General features: G+C 36.1%; 1 protein-coding gene across 5 annotated transcripts in view; it reads right to left on the reverse strand.

Annotated features, from left to right (window-relative positions):
• The window catches only part of LOC138180724 (lachesin), a 299,803-nt gene that overhangs the window by 40,758 nt on the left and 236,948 nt on the right, over window positions 1-22,097 (reverse strand). For all 5 annotated transcript variants that reach the window (XM_069114824.1, XM_069114825.1, XM_069114826.1 and 2 more), the window contains 2 exons: window positions 17,713-17,930; window positions 14,745-14,820 (listed from right to left, as the gene is read on the reverse strand). In XM_069114824.1, coding sequence (XP_068970925.1) covers window positions 14,745-14,820; window positions 17,713-17,930 — 294 coding nt within the window. The remainder of the gene's footprint in view (window positions 1-14,744; window positions 14,821-17,712; window positions 17,931-22,097) is intronic.

The following is a 22,097-nucleotide window of genomic DNA, read 5'->3' on the forward strand; positions in this document are numbered from 1 at the left end:
TTTCTGGCACGCAACCACGTCTCTTTCTCGATGTCCCAGGAGACTTCTTCGACCTCATTCTATTCCCTCTGGTGTCTTTCCTACCATTAACAATCGGAGACGATGCTAGCTGGTGCGAATGAAGGGCAAGGTACAGCAACGATTACCAGGATTAAAGATACAAAAAGACGAAAAGGGAGAAGAAGTAGAAAAAACAAAAAAGCAGCGTGAGAAGGTGAGATCGAAGGAGAACGATAATAAAGAGAAGTATGAAAGATAAAAGAAGAAAGAGGTACAAAGAAAGAAGAGAGAGGAGAAAACATAAGAACGGAAAAGCGTAGAGTCGCTTGTATAATTCATGGGTCCACTCTGAGTGGTTGCTGGTCCATGGGTCCAACCACGTTTCAGACAGTGCCCCCTGGCCCCGCTGGTTTCCAACTGTTCGACCTGTAACCCCGCAGCATCTCAATGCTGACCGACCGGCAGATTAGCCCCAGGAAATTGCCAAACTTCTCGTCTCTCCGGTAGGAAAGTCGATTCTAAAAGTCGTTCCTCAAGCGGCCAGTAACCCCCGCAGACTTTCAGTTCGAATTCCTCAGGGTAGCTTACGATAGGACACCGGAAACTGTTTCTTAAATTAATGCGTCCCGAAACGATCCTCCTTCTTCCGTTTTCCTTTTTCATCCCGCTTTGGCCATTGTTTTATCCCGTACCCTTTTCTTTCCTTTTATCTGTATTGTTTTTTGTTGTTTTCTTTATTAAATGATTTTCCATGATGTGAAGCGGTAGAGATTATTTACGATTTATCGCATAATTTTGATATTGCGTTGTTTCGTTGGTTTCTTGGTGGTTTTTGTTCTCGCGTCGCTTTTCTCTTCGACGTTCGAATTCGAGACGATGCGATAGTCTAGTGGATTTACGGACCACGTACGTTTCGGTGCTGCTTTATCGGCTGTACCGATGCACAGGCTTCGGTGGTTGTAAATCGAAATCGCTTTCTGGAACGGCTGCTCCGGCAATACATCGAGTCTCTTCGGGTTTTGTTTGGATTGATCTTTATCGAGCCGGTCAGATGAGTGTATTCCTTTTGTCATCTTGTTTATTCTAACCTATCAAACTTGTACTTTTATGATAGCATTTTTTTTTCTTACAGTTTGACAAGGTCTAGGTTAACAAGGTCTATTAAATCAGTCAGAGTTTCACTTCTCAAACAAATCTATACAACTTTAAATGTTTTATTTCGTTTGATTTTTAAACGAACTGTACTTGATAGAGCAAATCAGTTAACAATGATGGGTAAAATTGCTCTAACAGAAAATATGCGGTTAATTATCGAATAGCATAATAAATAACATAATCACGATCATAATAATCTACCTTTAATTAATTCATCGCTTAATAATTATGTACTTGCGGCGTTGTTTAATATTAATGAAACCAAAACTCCATCGCGAATAGTAAACTACCAATCGTGAATATTAATGAATTTATAGTATTACACAAGCAGATAAATTAGCACAATATGAATTCGACAAAAATACGATAAATCTATCGAAGATATTAAATCAGGATCTTGTTAACGTAAATTTCATATCGTAATATTGACAAATGAAATATGAATTATATTCTTCACTTGTTAAAAATATTTATTCGTCTTTCGCAAAATTCATATCTTCACCTTCACGTTGGTATTAATCATTTCGAATACATATAATTAGGTATTTAACGAAAAAGAGAAGAAAGGACAATTAAAAAATCAATAATTACGACGTAAAGTTTTTACGGTATCTTTCCGTAGAGCACGCCTTAATCCAACATTTTTACACGAAGCTGCGGCAGAAAATACATCAGCGATGTTCACGTATTTTGCGGTGGCGCAACAACGCTGCCACGAGAACGAGATATTTAACGAATTTACTTTCCACGGTACTAACGAAGCAACGTCCGTGGGCCGCAATTAATTCAACCGCGAGGAAGCGTGGACCTATTTAAAAAAATAGTCGGTCTAATTTGCACGCTAAAGAGACAAAAATCGGCGAAAGAAAAGTACAGGTGCACCCGGTCCTTCGTCGTCTTTAATCTTCCCTTCAAAAATATATTCCCGTATACTCTACGAATATCCCATATTTCAGGATAATTAAAATTTCCAAACTGTCCATGTTCCTTGTCCTGTAATAATTCGTTGTTCCGGTGAATATGAAAAATGTTTAAAAAAAGGGAAAAAGGAAAAGGGAGATAAAGGAAGAAGGAAATGCATCCTGCGACGGGAAACCGGAAAATTAAAAATTCAATCGTGAGTTCGAGGACGGGAAATTGTTCTTCTTTTTCCATACGTTATACACACGGCCATATTCGTCCCCGCGGGTGATTGATTGAAAAAAGAAAAGAAATCCGTAAATGGCGGATGAAAAATTCATCAAGCAGGCGCCCGAATTAAAATTTTCAAATAAAGCTTTGAGTCGTTCGAAAGGAAAGTTTACCGAAAACTCCATGATTACATTATGTCAAAAATTGAGAAGCTAACTGGATATACCAATTTCGTTACTGGTTTTCGAGTTTCGTGGACATTTTTTTTGTTTCATTTAAGCTTTTTATACGTACAGTGCTCTACGAGCTTAAAATTTTGAAGTGCAAATCTCAGATAAGAAGATTAAATTATTTCCGAAGACAATGTTCTGTGTAATGTATCATTGCGCAATATTCCTAAAGACAAAAAGTATAGTCGAATCAATTTATTAATTTCGAGGAAAGTTAGAGAATATCTCAAAAGATTGACTGGATGTTTGGCTAAATGCAAAGGCGCGAGTCTTAAACGAAGCAATATCTTTCCCAATTAATGGGAAACTGGTCTCTATAAACGATTCCCCTCGAAAACCTTGAAACTCTTCGATCACCGAATAGGAAGGGTACGAAAGCGAGTAATTAATTTGCCGCGTAATCTCCCTTATTATTCTTAATTGATTCATTTGCGAGGAAGCCGAAGCTCTACATGGCAAAAGAGTAGAAGCGGTGACAAGGGGGACGAAAAATACTCATGCAGTGATTTTAACGAAAGAGGAACGAACTAAAAAGTATAGACGAGTTCGTCGGTGGAAAGACACAACGATGATACAGTGTCGAGTTCATGAGAAGCTCTCGTTATTACGAGCTTCTCCCTTCTCCGATCTTTAATTACGTCGCAACATCGAATCGCAGTTCCCAAGAGGTTACGCATTCGAAAGCAGAACGCTCGACAATATTTTAGCTAAATTAAAAAGCCGTTTATGCATCCTCTGTCCCTGTCACTTTTCTTTCGGTGATCTTCTTGGTGGCGTTCCAACCCCTTTGTGTCGCGGCTGTCGGTCTCAGATTGCCGTACTCGTCGACCACCAGAGAATGGAAGAACTTCGTATCTGTCTTCCGGAAGAAAGCAATAGTGACATTAAATTACGGCGTCTTCTCTCCAGTGACAATAAGAGAGAACTTTCCACGGGACCTTCGCTGATATTGCTCGAAGGGTAATCGCGCTATTACCACTCGATTGAAGAAGTTTTGCGACGCTCTCGTGTATGCAAAATCATCGCGTATATTGAGCGCTTTGTCGATTAAATCTCGACTTAGTTCTTTTTAGTTCTTTGTAACTGGTTGGTAATTTACGCATAGTATTTTTGATATGTTTATTGCATGTAATTTACATGTATATCGTGAACATGTGCTACATGTTATACTATATGTATTTCCATATATTCAATATTTTTTTTTTTTATTTGATTCTTTACATTCACAATTTGTCTAGTTTGGACATTTTTTTTCTTTTTATTTAGTTGTTTTCATTCATAATTTGTCCGATTTGGACATTTGGTAGAATTTTTTGGCTGTTTGATTATCATGTGGGTAGCTACCCTCAGCGGGGTACCATCTTCGTGTTTGTTAGGTTGTGTCCTTTGTGAAGTCTGCTGGGTGTTTCCTTTTCAGTCTTTTATCCGTGTTTGAAGTGTTGATCGTTTCCGCAGCTAGCCGGTTTGGGTGTGTTCCTATTCTTTTTTTGTATTTTCCTGCGTATCTGCTAATTTCCTCTTTGACCGTTGGTATTCTTAAGTCCTTCCGTATGTCCTCGTTTCTAACGTACCATGGGGCGTTTACTATTGTTCTAAGAATTTTAGCTTGTACTGTCTCTATTTTGTTTATATGGCTCATTGCTGCTGTCCCCCATAGTGGTATTCCGTACGTCCAGATTGGTTTTATAATCGTTTTGTATATTTTTAATTTATTTTCTATGCTTAATTTGGATTTTCGACTTGTTAGCCAATGCATTTGTCTCCTTGTTGTCTGTATTTTGTCTATTATTGATTTAGTATGCTGTTTCCATGTGAGTTGTGTTTCTAAGTGGAGTCCTAGGTATTTGACTTACCTTCTTTGCGGTATGTGCGTGCCGTTCAGTAGGATGTTTGGTGGTATCTGTTTTCACAGTGTGAATGTAATATGGTTGCATTGATCGGGGTTTACTTTTATTTGTTTATCTTGCAGCCACTTTTCTATTTTTGTGATATGTTCTTGCAGTAATTTGACTGCTGCTTCTGGGTTAGTGTGCCTAACTAGTACAGCTGTGTCGTCCGCGAATATCAGTATTTTGCTATTGGTTTATTTAAAATATGGGTTAAAATCTATGCGGCTTTGGTGGCCGACGATTAATGCCTATTTACAATTTTTAGGAGATAAGATTTAGATTATCTTTTTTTCATCATTACGCGAATTCCAGCCACGAAATTTATATTTTCCGCATAAATAACAAACGAGAATCGAAATCTACAGATGAAGTTAAAAGTTTGGAAATTAGTCGCGCAAGTTTCAAGCACGCGAGAAGCTAGAACAAATTCTTACACGTCCGCAGAGGTAGCACAAAAGACGTGTCGCAATTGTCGTCTTCGTCAGTGAGGTTGTCGTTGCCTGGCAAGTTAACGAAAGACCGTGATCAATTCGTAATTAAAGCCGCGAACGGCACTGAGCGTTCGATATCGCTGCGTAAAAGAGCCTTCGGGAAAGCTGTTTGCCCGCGTATCACGATAAAGAATTCATTAGCGGGACCCTCGGACCGAAATGAAAATCTCAGAGAAATTTCCGCTAAATTTTTAAACGCCCGATAACCGTTTCGTGTTTTTCTTCAATTAATCGAGACCGACCGCGCGAGGCTTACCGAATAATTGATCGCGACGTATTAACTGTACGTTGAACGATTTTCCTCTCTTAAACGAATTTTCTTCTTCCTGCAGATTTTCTCGTTTTCCGTTTTCTCTCCTTTTTCTTGTATTCTTCTTTTCCTTTTCTCCTCTTTGCTTTTAGTAGTTGGGATAGATGCATTAAGTAGATAGCGGTCCTGCTCTTTCTTTTTTTGTTTTTAATAAAATCTTGTGGTTGCCAGTGATCGATAGCTTTGTCTGTTACGAAACGTATTCTCTATCCGAATTATAATTTTTGTAATTTCTTTTTATAAATTTATAATATATTATATATTAATATATTATACGTCGGAGATGAAAGGACACCGAAGCCTTCCCTTTGGAATTTTGGGAAAACCCCTTAACACTTTAATTTAGATTCTACCATAGCCGTAATTAAGCAGTTGTTGTCATTCAATCCGATTGTATTTGTTCGAGATTTGTGATAACTTGGGCTCTAGGCGACAACCAGTCGCCGAACGTAGCCGCGGTCAAGGGATGAACGCTTTGCCTAACAAAGGTATGGAGTAATGGTATAGCTCTACTTAAAAAGAAATAGTTGTAGCGGTATTCGACAGTAATAATTCCAACGGTTTCTGTCCTGTGGCTCTCCACACGCAGGCCCTATTCTTCGGGTAAGATGATTACCAGATGTCGACGCATCTCCACAGTACATGTTCAACTAGCCTGAGGACCCGTTACAAATCTTAAGATTTAGTTAACTAAAATCCTTCAAACAGATAGGAAAATAGGGGAAATCTATTTTTTTTCACGAACGACGCTTCCCACTAGCAAGCTTCCCTCAAGGGCGGTTAGCATCCTTCTTTAACCACCAACATGGAAATTGACCAATTAACAGCAACGTCAATTTCCTTCACTTTCCGAACGAAGGTTTTTCTTGACGAATCCGATGATCTCGTGTCCTTAGACACACCCCATCATAGTTTTCCTCTGCAGCATCATCGTGACGGAAAGTCATTCTCTCTCGTGAGGTCTGATTAGCGAGTTACATAGTGTCTTTATGCTCGGTGAATATTTTTACGTTTTAACAAAGAGCTAGTCTAGTAATACTTGTACCGTAGACAAGTAAATCGAGTCCGACTTAGACATTGGGAGAAAGTACATTTGTTATCCCGTTGACCGCGGATTCGTTATCGAACCTAAGACCATTGTCATTAGTGTTTAATCACCGCGGTTACTTGTCAATTCTGCAATATCAACACTTGTACTAATAATCATATTTGTACTAGTAAATATCTTCTCATTGCATAACAACAATGTCTAATCCAAATGAAGATTTGTTACACGCCTTTAACCCTAATCATAATGTGAACCCGACATATATATATTACATATATATACAGGGTGGTTGGTAATTGGTGGTACAAGCGGAAAGGGGGTGATTCTACGCGAAAAAAGAAGTCGGAAATATAGAATAAAAATTAAAAAAAAATTTTTTTTTTTTTTTAATTTTTCCATCGAGACAACGAACTACAGTGAGATCCGTTATAACGTACCGTACGCGTACCGAACGAAAATTCAAAGTCGATTTTCTCGAAAACAAAGCCTCAAACGAAAAATTTTTATTCTATATTTTCGACTTCTTCTTTCGCGTAGAATCACCCCCTTTCCGCTTTTACCACCAGTTACCAACGACCCTGTATATATAATATTTGACGCAGAAATAATTTGAGCGGATATTTGTGAAAATACCTTGCCAGAATTACCGCATAAAATTAATGTTACCCGTTCTCTTGTCACAGGATTGGATGTTAATCAACTAGATGATTGGAAGCGGGAAGTTTTCTCAAAGTTTGTCTCGGAATGACAACTCAAGCGACCAATTCCACAGGCGCCGAGTAGCATTCCGTTTACACAGAAAGTAGTTTAACGTGAAAATTATGATGGACAGATTACTAGCTGAAATGAAATTAGCTCTCCAACCCCTTAGGCGAATTAAGAAATCGTTGGGAGAACGATGATCTTCGCGATTGTTTTATCCTGAAACCGGTAGTAGGAATTGTTTGACTATTTCAATCATCTTAATAGCTTGAGGATTAATGAATAAGGATTAATGAATATTTCCGTAGAATTTTTGTTTGAAATGTGAAACGTTCAACATGATGGTTGAGGTGAACGGCCTGTATAAATCACGTTATTCGAGCGGAGAAACGACGATGATTGTTCGAACTCATAGCAGTATTCAAATTTGTGAATAAATGTTGAACCTGATCCTGCTGTTAGGTATCGACAGATTTTATTACAAAATGGAGTTTCTTGCTGTTGTACCTTGCAGATTATATTGCAAAATAATGTTCATTTACATTCATTGGAATAATTATTAGAGAATTATGATTTCACTACGTGACATTAAATTTCTTCCAAGAGTTTAGGATATTTTAATATATTTTATATAGCACGTATAATATAATATACAGTAATATAAGTATTTTGCAGAATATAAGCAAACATAAATAAGTAACTTTTCTTTTTATTCACACGTATCTAGAGCCTGATAAAATAAGGAAAAATTAATGAATTTTACGATAGTTTAGAACATTAATTTTTCATCCTAATATAACACCAACTAATACACGATCTGTACGGCGTACGGTGATGCAATACACGTTCTACGATAACGTGTTAGGATTAGCATAATTAATACGGGTAATTAATAGTTACTGTACCTATCAGATACATCTATAATGGTGTTCATTGCAGAAATACATCAAACGAAATACTTCTTGACGATGAATATTGATTTCGATTCGATACGCCATTTGATATTCACCTTACTCGAAATAATAGCCCATAATTAGAACAATACCTATTCCTGTACCAGTAGTAATACGGCAGTATAAAATACAAAGCACTTGCCAGATACTTTATATTGGTATTTGAAAATAATACAATACTTTAATATTGCCATATTAATATTGCCATATTGCCATATTAAAGTATTGTATTATTTTCAAATACCAATATAAAGTATCTGGCAAGTGCTTTGTATTTTCAAAACAAACACCGATAACGGTTTTTTATCATTTTTCGCGATAAGACTTTTTTCGTCCTCGTGCATCATGATGATGCACGGGCAAAAATTTTTCGCGAATATTTTATCAGTGTTGTAATTTGCTTTTATAATTTACTAAAGAAACGGCTAATTTGACGTTGGGTAAATAGGTGTGGTGCAAAAAATGTTAATAGTCGGAACGTTGGTCGAAGAGGAAGATTTAATGTCACATGTGAGATTAAAACTGCAAATATACGTAATATATGTTAAAACAAGCAGCTGCGTGAAATATAAAAAACAAATTTGAACCATTGCTAATCAAAGTTACGGGACATTTTTTATCCCAAATAAAAATTCACAAATATTTCTTCCTCGCAAATCTGAAAGAATTGCAAGATTCAAAACTCAAAGTTAATTTCTCTGATTTCTCAAATACGACACTCAGCCATGCATAATTGATTAAAAAGTTGTTCTTAACAGAAATGAAAATATTCACATTTAAAGTCAAGAAACCATTCGAAAACTACCTACCAAGTAGAGCCTCTGCCTTCTTCTTCGAACAAATAGACGCGTCGGAAGTTTCGCGAGTTGGAGGAATTAAAAAATTCAGAGTTAACGCCTGGACTAATCTCAGAGACGTTTCAAGGCCGAAGCGTAGCTTTATGCAATTAATAAGGAGGTGAGATGGTTGGTGATAAGGTAGGGAATGGAATCAACGCTATAAATGCCTATGGGAAGGCTGTCTAACGACCGACAATTAAATCCCCGTCTCAGTCGGAGGCCAAAGAGGAAGAAGCGTTGCATTATGTATACGAAGCTTGGAGTTTGAAGGGAAAGCAGACGGTGCGGTACGGCGGTGAGAACGAAGTCGAAGGAAAAGAGAAAGAGAAAACACGAAAGAAGAAAGAGGAAGAAGAAGCCGACAGCCGAATGAATACGATATTGTTGCTATCCGCAACACGGCCGCAAGTTTTGTTCGTTGCAGCAGCCTGCAGCGGCCCTCCCTTCCTTCGTCCTTCCTCCACTATGCTTCCTCCACCCTCACAAATAGCAGTTTGACTCGACTATGGAATAAATTAGCCGTGCTCCGGCTTTTCCTGCGAACGATGGAAAAGGAGAAGCTGCGCGTCAGAAAAAGTGAGACATCGCAGCTCGTAGGAAGGGATGCGAACTCAAGAGAAAGGAACGGGGGTGGGGATGGGGTGGCACGGATGGGATGGTTGCTTATCAAGAAACAGGGGTACTTTGTCCCTTAGGCGGTCCTTAATAATAAATTCATATCTCTACGACCTCCTGCTCTTCGTTCGTCTTCTCCTCCACTACGTCTCTCCTGGTGTTCACCCCATACAGTATCCCCACCAAAGGCAGATCCTGCAACCAGAATTTCACCCTTGGCTACGGTAGTAGCAAACTCTCCCTCTCAGTTAGATTACAAATCTCTTTTTTATGCCGCTTAATAAAACTCGTCTGACATATCTCTGACTTCTACCACTTAATTTCGGCCCCCTTTGTCCATCGAGCCGACCTTTTCTCCCTTCGTTCTTTCCTCCTTTTTTGCATTTCCGTCTTTCTTTCTCTTCGTCGATTTCCTCTACTTTCTATCGCTTTTCCTTCTTCCGTTTCCTTCCATTTTACAGTCTTTTTCCTTAGATGTATTTACCATCGTACGTGTCGGTGTTGTTCTTACGTCTGTCTTCATTCTACTCGTTTGAAACCTCGACCTGTCCTCGTTCAACGTTCGCGGGGAAACGAGCACCCCTTTTGGGACTCCCATGGGTTCCGGCAAGGTTATTTTACTCCCTCTACCACAAACGGAATGAATTCGAATTCCTTTCGAGTCTCGGTATCTCTTTGTGGCCGATGTTTCAAGGAGGAAGATCGATCTCCTCGTGAAGGACAAGACCGCGGAAGATAGACGAAAGGTCTTGTCGGAGTAGTAAAGTACGAAAAGATATTATTGTTTCCGTTATCATTCTTCTTCTTTTTCTCTATTCGTGATTTTCAATTATGAATTTAATAAATTTTATAAATATATATTTTATATGTACTAACTTGGAATTTTTTAACGAATGGAAATTTTTTATAGTAATCCGACACGTCAATTACAATTTCTTCGTAAGAATGACGTTGCGGATAGTCTATTAAAGAATTGGTAATATGGATATTAATATTCTTTATGCGTTGTCGTTTCCTAAGCATTATACTTCGCATATAATCGCCACTGAAAGAGAGGATAATGCAAAGGGAAAACAATAAAAGGCGAAATTGAGCTTTATTGCATGAAAAGATACTCCGAATTATAAGCGTGAGACGGAACCAAATGAAAACACGACAGAATAATCAAGGGAAGAATTTAGACAACTAAGTCTGAATAATTACGAACAGGTTGGCGCGGTGTTTGCCAACCCCAAGGAATAATACCTTTATACCCCTTTGTTTCGTGAAAGCGGCCAATTAGTAAGTAATATTCGTATCCAGAGGGCAAAAACTCTGAGCTATTGTGTGACTTTTAAAAATCTCGCCAATTAGAAAGCAATTTCCAGGAACACGCTGAGAATTTCTCTCTGGTATATACCGACGCTATATTTACGCTTGTTTTATTTTCTCCCCCTTTCGCTCCTTTCTTCCTTTTCTTTTTATCTAGCAAAGTTATTTTTGCGTATGCATTCACACTCCACTCGGACGAAATTAAGGTTTCGCTACAAACGTATCTCTTATTCTCTTTTTTCCAAGACTTTATTTTGATTACCCCTGCTTTATATAGCTGTCAAATTACACTCTCAGAAACCTGTGCAACTTAGCTGCGCATCCGATGTTTAATATTCGACATTAAAACTTTACTTGAACTTTCACTTTAAAGTACATCGCCCGTCTAATATCACAACGGCTGAACGGCATGAAACTCAATATCGACATATTCACATTACTTATTACATGTATTTTAATAGAAGTGCGTTCACCTAACGACGACAATATCGACACTTCTCCTTAGTATCGATAGTAACTATCGATAGTAACATGGATGTTTTGCTGGACATGTAACGATCGTATGCCATTTGTATGCTGCTCGCACGTTGACAACTGAGGATTCACTGCTGATACTGCGTTGGTGACGAATAGGATGGATCAAACAAAATTGATAAAACAAAACATAAAAAAAATAATTCAGATTCGACATCAGCAATTTTAATGCAATATCTACTAGAAGGAAAAAGGGAAAAAATAGTGGTTTAGATGAAATAGATAGAAGCTATCATGCCGAATTAGAGGAATAACAAAGAAACAAATTGTTTTGACAGTATCACATATTGAATTAGGAGAGATAGATAAACACCGAGTGGAAAAAGATAAAGAAAGTAATATTTTTATTTTAAAATCTATAAAATTTGTATACTATGAATAAAACTTTATAGTCTTGCATTTATCTTGAATATACTGTCAGTTTTTCAATGGGCGTTATTGCTTCTCCAAATTTTGTATTTCGTTCGTGTATAAAATTTTCTACACTTTTTAAAAATATCTGATATCGGGTAGTTGACATTCGAAAGTACTGATAGAACTTTTGTCCATCTATAATTAACTTTTTTTATATAGTATATGAAATTTACCTTCGTCTTTTCTTAATTTCAAACTTTTCTACTAACTTCCGTTTTCTGTCATCTTCTTGCTTATCAAGTAACAATGCTATTATAGTCAATTCTTTGATTGTATATTCCCAGATTTTTATTAATGTGGGGAATATTGGCAATATGGACTCACGCGCTGCCGATGCCGTGGACAGCTGAACGTTGTTGTATTAGTATTGTGCCGTTAAATGGGCAATACTTGTGAATATGTCGATGTTGGTCTAACACCGGTCAGGCGTTGTGCTGTCAGATGGTCTAACTTAATTCTCTCAGTGATCGGAATGTGGTTCATTTAATTCTTCTTTTTACTATTTTTAGCTGTCTTCTATTTTCTGTTTATATCTCTCTATTATAATGAAACTCGCGATACATTTTATGAGTCAACTATGCCATATATTTAAAAATATCGACTCTCTAGACAGGATAGAAGGCAACGATATATCTAAATTTAATGCAATGGCTTGAAATGTAAAATTCGAAGCACGGCATCTTCTCCTACTGTTTATTTTCAATATGATATTGTTCTAAAAATCCTATTTAGACGTTAAAGTGATTAACAGCGAGTGTTACAGAATATCGATATCATTGTTTTGAAATCCCTACGTTATTAGATTATACGTACGAGTGTCCCTAATGGCCTTTCTACGATATTTAATCAACTAAGCTTGTGCGTCCAATAACTGCTAATAATCAGTGACGATTCTCGAACATGGTCCTATAACGCATTCGATTGTTCGACGTGGTTTTCAACGGCGAGCTAATTTCAGCGTCCCTTCTATAACATAACACAATAATTCAAAATTACAACTACACCTATATTGTGTCGAGTCGACCACTTGGAATACATATAGTTGGCGATGCTAACATAGAGATCTATGGTCAAAGACTGGACGCATATACGCCTTCTCTGATCAAATGGCACTTAATATTGCTGTTGTTCATATTCAAATAACATTAGCTAGTTCACCGGATGGATTATTGTTGTTACCGATATATTGATCAGTTTCCTATTGACCTTTGTAGATTGTAGGCTTGTGGCTGTTGCAATAATTAGGTCGCGGTCATTATTAGCCCCGCAGCCAAGCGGAAAAGACGAACTCGTCTGTTTTATAATAGGAAACTAGAGAAACTGATATCCCGATTGTTTGAAAGTGCTTGGGATGTTAGGAAATGAGTAATACTTAAAATAATCTGTAAATTAAAAATATGTGAATCTAAAATTTATAGAAAAATCGACGAGGTTTAGCAATAACTATAAAACGAGTAGGTGACGAAAGATGAAATTCCCTTTAACTTTGCCGAAATTTTACACCTTCCTTTCAAATCTTTGTGGACACGTTGGAAATGTTTGATGGACAAGCTCGTGGGTTCACGAGAGGAACTAGCTACGCAGCCACGGATTTCCACGAATCCCGACCGCTTTCATCCGGTTGGACAGAGGTAATCGCCTGCAGGGATCACTGGCAGCCTTTTTCTTGCCGGTAGCCTTTTATGCTAAACGTTCGCTTCATTTGAATGTCGCTAATGCGAAAAACCGATGCATACTAATGGAAAGCGGCCTCCTCGCTCTTTCTCACCCCCTCTCGTTGGAGATACCGGTTGAACACACCGAAATCATCCTTCCGAGCGCACGTGTTCGTACGTGGCGTTCACGTTTGCACAGCGACTACCCATTTCTCCATCGGCTCTTTATGTCATATGCATATATTAGGCGAGATATACGCGCCATTTCAGAAGAAACTGCGCGGTAAAATTGAAGATACACTATTTCCACAATTTCCGGTGATGATTAGCTAATTCCAGTGCTAGACAGTGCAACGGTAAATAGATAGAAAAGTAAGGATTTCGTGACAAGTTTTGCTAGGTTTTGTAATATCAGTGTTTTGTATCTAATTCTTCGTTGTCTTCCAAATTGCTTTGCTCAATTTGGTATTTAATATACCTACTTATTCAAATGTTCCACGATAATTTACATTTTACGTATTCTATCGCTTATAAGAAAATATGAACTTTCATTTAAAAAAAAATAAAGTGTTTTTTGGGAAGAATGGTTTTTCTATTAAAAGCGGTTCTCAATAAAGTTTCTCGATCACGAAAATCAGTTGTAATCATTCGGTATCTCAAATCTAATGGTGTAACTGTGCGGTAGTCAAGAATAGTGGTGCTTCCGCGCGATTTCGCGAACGATTTAATCACGGATTAATAGGTCGCCGCAAAAGCGATCCTCGAGGTTTCCAGGGTGGTTAATTAATTGCGTGTATATATTTGCCGAGGAAACCCGAATTAGTGAAATCCGATTTAGGACCGAACGTTTTGACCGAGGGACGTTCTGCAACCAATCGCTCAGCGTGTCTCTGTAAATAGTATGTCTCCTCTCGTCTCGTCTTCGTCTACTTCGTAAACACCTTGCAGAACGACTGTACACCAGTGCTTCTCAATTTTTGTTATCCCTTTGCACTTTACAATCTCCAATATGATACAGCACGAAATTTTACAGACCACATTTAAACATTCAGCAATTTATGGAAATAACTTTTATATGAAGTTAAATATCAATCATGTATTTGGATCAAAAATATGAGGTACGCGTTTGAAATTCGATAAACGAAATGATATCAACAAATTTACGGTGTAATTGTTCCAATGAAGAAAGCAAAATTTGGCTATATGTCAAGGAATAAAACGCTTTAATTACGAAAGAAGGAAATTTAAAAAGTGCTAGACGAGGAAGTAGGAAAAATAAATAATATTTAATTAGGATTATTTGGTATACGAAATAGCAGAGACAATCTAAAAATTCTTTACACGGAGAACCGACAAAATTGTATCTTGTTTGAGAACCACTGGTATGCTCACCGCAACGATCCGTCATTAGCTCGACAAACGTTCCCGCGGGATATTTTAAAATGCGAGTAAACAAACGACACTTACTGTACAAACGAATTGTGCCGTCGGTCTCTCCACGTGGATTTTTCGCGACGCACTTGTAGCTACCGTAATCCTCCTCCTGAAAAACAGAATAGTAACAACGTCAGAACCAAGTGTCGATCAGAGTTGGCTTTTAACCAAAGTTGTGTTTACACAATAGTCAGTTATTTAACAAAATCCGAAAAAGTGTTATGTGAAAATGAACGATAGAGGTAAGAAATGTAGATTAGATGAATATATCAATCGATCCGATTCCATTTGCTCGTATTTTCATTTTTCTTATGTTGTGCTTACCTTATGCACAATGATGTTTTATGACGTTGTGATGAGTCAGATTTTTGTGCAAGTATAGAAGTAGGATAAAAGTGATAGAATTAGATAAAAATGTTTGACGATGCTCTTAAAATGCAACAAAGAAGATAAAAAATGATAGGAAGAAGAAGGAAGAAGAACATATTATATTCTGTCATTCTGATGACATGAAGAAATTTCTCTTTTACACGATTGTCTTAAGGATATCCTCTACATGTACGAAAATAATCTAGGAATAAATTTCGTGAGATATCACGAAACTTTTCAAATATCACCTGTTGGCTTCGCGGCTCTTCATGCCGACTTAAAGTCAGAGTTCCGTAGGTGAGCATTTTCCTCTGGAATCGAAGCTAACCTTCAGAGTATTTCACGAAAAGACAATCTTGAAAATTTCAGTTCCTTTTTGCAAAAGAGGCATCGCGGTACTGGAAGTTTCGTCATCATTATAAAAAAATTGTTTCGAAAAAATTAATTTTAAGTTTCGTGTTGATTAAATGTCTTTTACTCCTTCCAGTCAGTACTATACTTCCATGAAGTTTTACACATTTATTTTTTAATACCCTGTATATGTAACAAGGGAAGTATTTTTTGCTTGGCTGAGGATGTGACGAAGGAAAACTTTTTATGTATTTTTTTTTCGTCAACACATTTGTAGTGCAACTATATTTTCACAAAAGAATTGCATATCTTTGTTAAACAAATGACTCGTGTAAATATTCCTCGAAACACAATTCTCAAAAAAATATAAAAAGTTAATAACGATGGTTAATAACAACAATAATTACATTTAATAGGCTATGAAAATTAAGATGTTCTTGCAAGAAAAATATCGATTTCTCGGCTGTTTATTCTACATGAATAACCAAACGGTGCGAGAAAAAATGCGGCAAGAAATTACTTAACAAGGGAAAAAGACCACATGATCTTTGTTCCATGTTATTTAAGAAAAAACGGAAAAATAGGATGTCTTAATTCAGGGAACACCGGAGAATAGAAGAATATTTGTATCGCAAACAAACGAACAAACACCCAAAAAGAAAGAACCAACCTGCCATGTGATATACGTACCTACCTAATCGCACTAAAATAAAAAGATGAAAAATTAGCAGGGAAAATTACTTCATCATCGAGTTATATCTCAATAATATTAATGATGACCGATTTCAGCCTATACCTTTATGCACAATTTTAGAATAATCGATACGCGATTTCTATTTAAAATCCTTACTTTATATTTTTAGTCCCGTTAAGTTATCTTTATTCTTACTCGAGAAATAAGCGGATAAATTTTGTTTCGATGAATTCATCGTTCAAGAGATGATTTTATTTCAACCTTGGAAAACGATTTTCGACGCGTCGCTTCGAGACATGTTTCAGCGAACACGACAAACGAATTGTCTTTGCCAGATGTTGCAATTCAATCGGTAATTTTTCGCGTCGATACATTGGGATTTTTGTTTCATCGAAGAGTAACGATTCGCTTCCGATCCATCGACGAGAAAACGATATTAAAATAATTAAAAGACATCGGCTGAAGTTCAACAATCGGTGAGCATTCGCTTTTGCTTCCTCGATTCTTTGACGGAACGCGGGGAATGGAGATTGAAACGATTACCCGAGAAAATAGAATTGCGAATTTTTCTATGAAATGCTGTGTTTATGTGTTACTGTATTAATTTTGACGCTGTGATATTTCATCAAAAGTATATTTATAATAATTAAAAAGTATAATTGTTTATCAGAGAAACAGACTAATTGGAAGAATTATTCCATATTTTTTAGAAAAGTAGAAAAATAATAATAACAGAAGTAATGAAAATAATGGGGAACAGTATTCCATCTCTGGCTCTCATTCATTTTATTATACAGAATAGTAGTCGGTCCAAGAATATGAACAAAGCTAATGATCCGCATGTGTCTAACGAAACTTCTGCCATTATAGTATGGTTTTATTTCATCAACTTTTCGTAGTATCTTTTTGTATTTCCAATAAATAAATTGGTGTCGTATTATTAATTTTTGTAAAATTTTACCGAAAAATACATTATGTATATTTTTTAGAATATTTGTTGGTAATCAATTTATTAAATGTGCGACAATGTCGCAGTTTTCCAAAAATGTTCAATGGCCGTCGCTTTTATACTAGTACGTTTTCTAACTCGGTCCATACCTGGCATCTAACTATGAAATAGATATACTGATAGATAACTTCAATGACGAATCTAATTTGGATAAAATATCTTCTTTTTCTTGTTCCTTCAATTTTCTTCTCCTCTTCCTCCTTTAACATTATATTACCACAGACCTCCTGAACCCACATAAATAATGTGAGTAAATAAGTGTAGCTTATTCATGAAATGTCATAATGATTTATTCGCAAATCATGATTAATAAATGTTACCGTAAGAACATTTGCATGGCTAATAAGTCTTGTCTGCTGCGTGAACTACTTTACTTAATTATTAACGAACGTTCCTCGCATACTAAAGTATGGAGTTTAAGCTTGATTCCTTTACGTTATAGTATAGTTGATAAAAATTTGACTATTTACCATATTTATTTATCGAAGAATTTTTGTCAACTATTTTTCGAAATTATTTTACTATTTACGGATACCGAAATGTCGATACAAAAGATGAACAATGAAATCTGTTCTTACCTGCAAATCGTATATCGTAAGCGTCATATGCGTCTTGTACGAGGGTTTCTCCGGCGTCGAAGTAGTCTTGTACTTCTTGCTCCCCTGAATCATCAGGCCATCCTCCCTGGTCCAGTAATTCAAAGAAGTCGGATGAGCCTCTGTGTGGCATTCCAGTGTAACCGTATGGTCCGAGGGTGCACCAACCAATTGGTGCGGTATCCACAGCATAGGGGGGACTGCAACGAGAAAAGTGATTGATTGGCTCATAAATGTTCCAATTACTAGCGATACAAGCAGGAGTTCGCGATCGATAACCAGTCCACGTCTATAAATCTTGGCTTGAGTTTGTCGAACACGCGTCTAAGCGCTCCCCGACTCGATCACGCTCTTATGAGACGGGAACAAAGCGGTTACAGGATCAATGAAACTCTTTTTTAACGATTGAAAACTTTTTATATTTCATACCTTTAAATAAGTTTATTATGATACGACCACAAATAACGTATCAGATATCCACAGTAAATAAACCAGGATCGTCTGTCTAATTAAATATCGGGAATAGTTGAATAATTAAGTATTCTGTCGGAATCGTCCAAGTTACTTACTTTCTGAATAAATAAATTTAGCTTTTTATCAACGAGAAGACAAATATTTTCATGACATTATTTAATATTTTCGTATCATATGATAGATAATTTAAATCTTTCTACTGTAGAAGTATATTTCAAGAATACCCTACTTTAAATATCCTCTAGTTATAAACCTCTACAAAAAATGTAAAATGTAACTCATTACGATAAATTAACTATCTAACTGTCTAATTTTTTTCTGAGGGAAAACTTGATTTTGCCCGTTAGTATATCTTTTTCGTTTTCAAACTGTTTCTTACCCCGACTTGCCCTCCTTACTGTAACTTTTCTTTTTTCATTCATCAAGCTCGCGCTCGCTTTCTTCCTCTCTTTCTCTCTCGACTCTCCCGTTAAGTTTTGATCTACGCGCCGCGGGCGTCGAGCAATTAAGAGCAAATTAGCGTCAAGATGCTCGATTAAAGACAACGGGCTCGAACAACGGCGGCGCCGCGGTTGAAAATGTGCGTCAACGTTTCGACCGCATTCTCGTGTTGAATACGGCCCTGGTTCTCCACGAAAAAGAATGAAGACGGATGCCGGTGATATTTTATGGAAATTCGATAAAGTTCCTTGAATTAAAGGAACAAAAGGGAAGCGAGCCATTTTTTGCTGCTTTACAACACCGTGATGGATTGTTGTTTCTAATGGTGGAATCTGTTACGTGTCGTAACAGCGTATTAACTTTACTGACGTGAAATCGAACATTTATTTCATAAGCAGCGTTCATCGAATGAATGTGAAACATCGATACGCTGCAGCTGCGACAAACGATTGCGTTTTTAAATAATACACGTTACCTATTTATTTTGTTCTTTCGTTTGTTTTCCAACCTAAAAAAAGAATTGTACTATTTTTAAAGCGTAGTCATAAGGCTATAATCGAAGCCAAAAATTAGTTAAAATGTCAAGCGGGAGTACTATCTCATCAGTTTCAAACAATCGTCAAAATATTTCTTGCTCGCCTTATAATTTTCATATACGTACAATATCGACGTAAAAGAACTTTTTGAAATTCGAATAAATGAAGTTGCAACATCAGAAATTTATATCGTATATATCAGTAGATATATGTATGTTTCAGCTCATTCCTTTGTATGTCTTTTTCAAAATAAAATTCATACAAAAAATGCACGGAGCTCCATAAAATAACCTTATAATTTCTAAAAAGTGGGGATAGTTGCAATAATCGATAAGGTACCTGAACGGAAATCGAAATGTTGAATTTAGGTTAATCGGGTCTTTTAAAGCGTATTTACGAGTTAGGAAAGCGGAGAGAAAACTTCTGTATTCATTTGCAGCATGGATCGATGCTGATTGAAAAGCAACGTAAGTGATATAGAATACAGATTCGTTTTGCAATATTTGCCGTTGAACTTTGTTTTTTTGTAATTATGAATGTTTCTTTGTATTTCGTTCCATTAACTGCTTAACTGAGTTATTACTAAAATAATAGAAATTTATTTGGTAAAAAATTACAATATATATACAATTAATATATATATTAATATATATTGTAATTTTTTTACAAAATAAATTTCTATTGTTTTAGTAATAACTCAGTTAAGCAGTTATATATATATATATATATATATATATATATATATATATATAAGCTATATGTTTATAATTTTGTTAAATTTTTAAAATCTTAAAATAATTCTCAATTATCAACAACTCATCGTGATATTCCGAATGTGATTTTCGCGTTTTAGATTTATGTGAATATTTTACCAGATTCTAATATATAGGTACATTAGTAGTAATATCAATAACGTAACGCCTATAATGCAAGATTATAATCGAATATATCAAAATAGTTAACTATATCGAATGATTAAAATCATATCAAATAATTCACTAAAATAGTTCGTACTGCAAACATGTTAAGTATCAACAAACGAATTAAGCGTATTTAATGTAATAATATCCAAAACAGAGTTTTGTAAATGTTGATTGTCGTTATTCCTCAGTTGAACGTCGAATTACTTAAATTCCAGGATATACATTTACCATGATTAATCCGACTGTTTTTTTTCGACACGTTAAATCTCAGAAAATAAGTCATGCAGGCTTTACCACGCTTAGACCTGCGGAGTTCCTCCAATAAAAAAGTAATTCCGCCACAACGAATGGTTTTCCATAGGAACCCTCGCGCTTCTGATAATGCCTCGATGGGATGGGAGTACTTCACTTTAACTTAAACCTCGTAACAATACACCCAGAGACCTCGAACTTTCCTGCCATCACATTCTTCATGAAGTTCGAGACGACCCGAGCATAATTCAACATTCGCGACAAAAAAGGAGGGAAGTATGAGAATGGAGTGTATTAACGTTTGAACACGAACAAGGTATAACATTATATGAGACACTTTGTAATGCAAACTGAAAAAGCAGAGATTTTAGTTATGTGTCGAATGTAGACGAAGAATATTTAGTACCAACATTTATTTGGGTCCAGTTCTTCCCATAAAAATTTGTATATTTTTTTATAACATCATTACTTTTTCACACGCAACTGTATTTTTCTATTACATTATTCAGAAGTTATAACTATCCCAGGCTTTTAATTTATCATGCAAACGTCTGCATTAAATATGTTACCTTTTAGCTTATGTACTCTTCCTGTTCACGCGCGCGTTGTACCAAGTTTTTACTACCGCGCGAATTCATGCGCTACTCCAAAACATTAAAAAATACTCCGCGAATATAAAATTCTAAATTGAAATCGATAATGAGTTGGCTGTATTATTTCGTTCGCGATCGACATCCTATCTAGATGATAATGTTTCTCCTGGTAGTTTCACGCGCTATGTTTCCTATGGGCGGTTGTTTAACTTTCATTCAGAAAGAACGGAGCGAATATCAGATATTGCGTAACAACAACAACAACAACAAAAAAAAGAAAAAGATGGAAAGGAAAAGAAATAAAAAAAAAATTTGATTTTATTCTACCTCGAAGACGAAGACTGATACAAAAGTATACAGATAGTAAAGAGCTTTAAAATTTAAATAAAGATCCTCCGTCGAATGGTTTCAGGAAGCAACTTTCACCCTTCTCATTCCACGGGGAATTACATGGCTCCCTATCTCGCCAGCTTTAACAGCGGCTGCAAGCTTGATTTTCTTGATCCCTTAAGATTCTTCAGGGCATGTTTTATTTAAGGAACGCTGAAAGCTTATCTTTGAAGTCGACGGATACATGATAAATAATTTATGTTGTTAAACGAGTTGAACATCTTTTAATAACTGGTCTCTCATTTTATAAAACGTTCTTTTTTAATTCAATTCATTTCCAACCAAAAGAGAAGGAAACGGACTCACTTTCGTCTTCGTTTCCTTTTATCCTTAAATAAATTTATTCAAGAGCTCGCGATTTGATTTTCCGCTTAACTTATTCGTCGTAACATGGAAATTATTTATTGGAATTCGAACTGTGTTGAATTTTAATATATAAGTATATAGCATATATTATATACTGGAAATATCAAATAAAAGGGTTTTTTACGTATTCTCAAAAGATGTGAATTGGTATTGTATAACTTATATTATATTTCTTCACCTTGAAAAGAAATATTAAATATTATTATTTTATTATTTTTCACAAAATCTTGTATCTTATTTCTGCTCCTATAACTGTTTTCAAGGCAGTTACGCTAGTGCAATTTATTTATTTCTATTAAGAAATCTTTTGACGGGACGTGAATACAAATTTCCTGAATTCAATAAAAGTGCATCCGAATGGAATGGAAGAAGAAGAAAAGTGATACGGTGCG

The sequence above is a fragment of the Bombus flavifrons genome, chromosome 6 (genome assembly GCF_040668555.2).
Source record: "Bombus flavifrons isolate JBK064 chromosome 6, iyBomFlav1_principal, whole genome shotgun sequence".
Classification (NCBI taxonomy): domain Eukaryota; kingdom Metazoa; phylum Arthropoda; class Insecta; order Hymenoptera; family Apidae; genus Bombus; species Bombus flavifrons.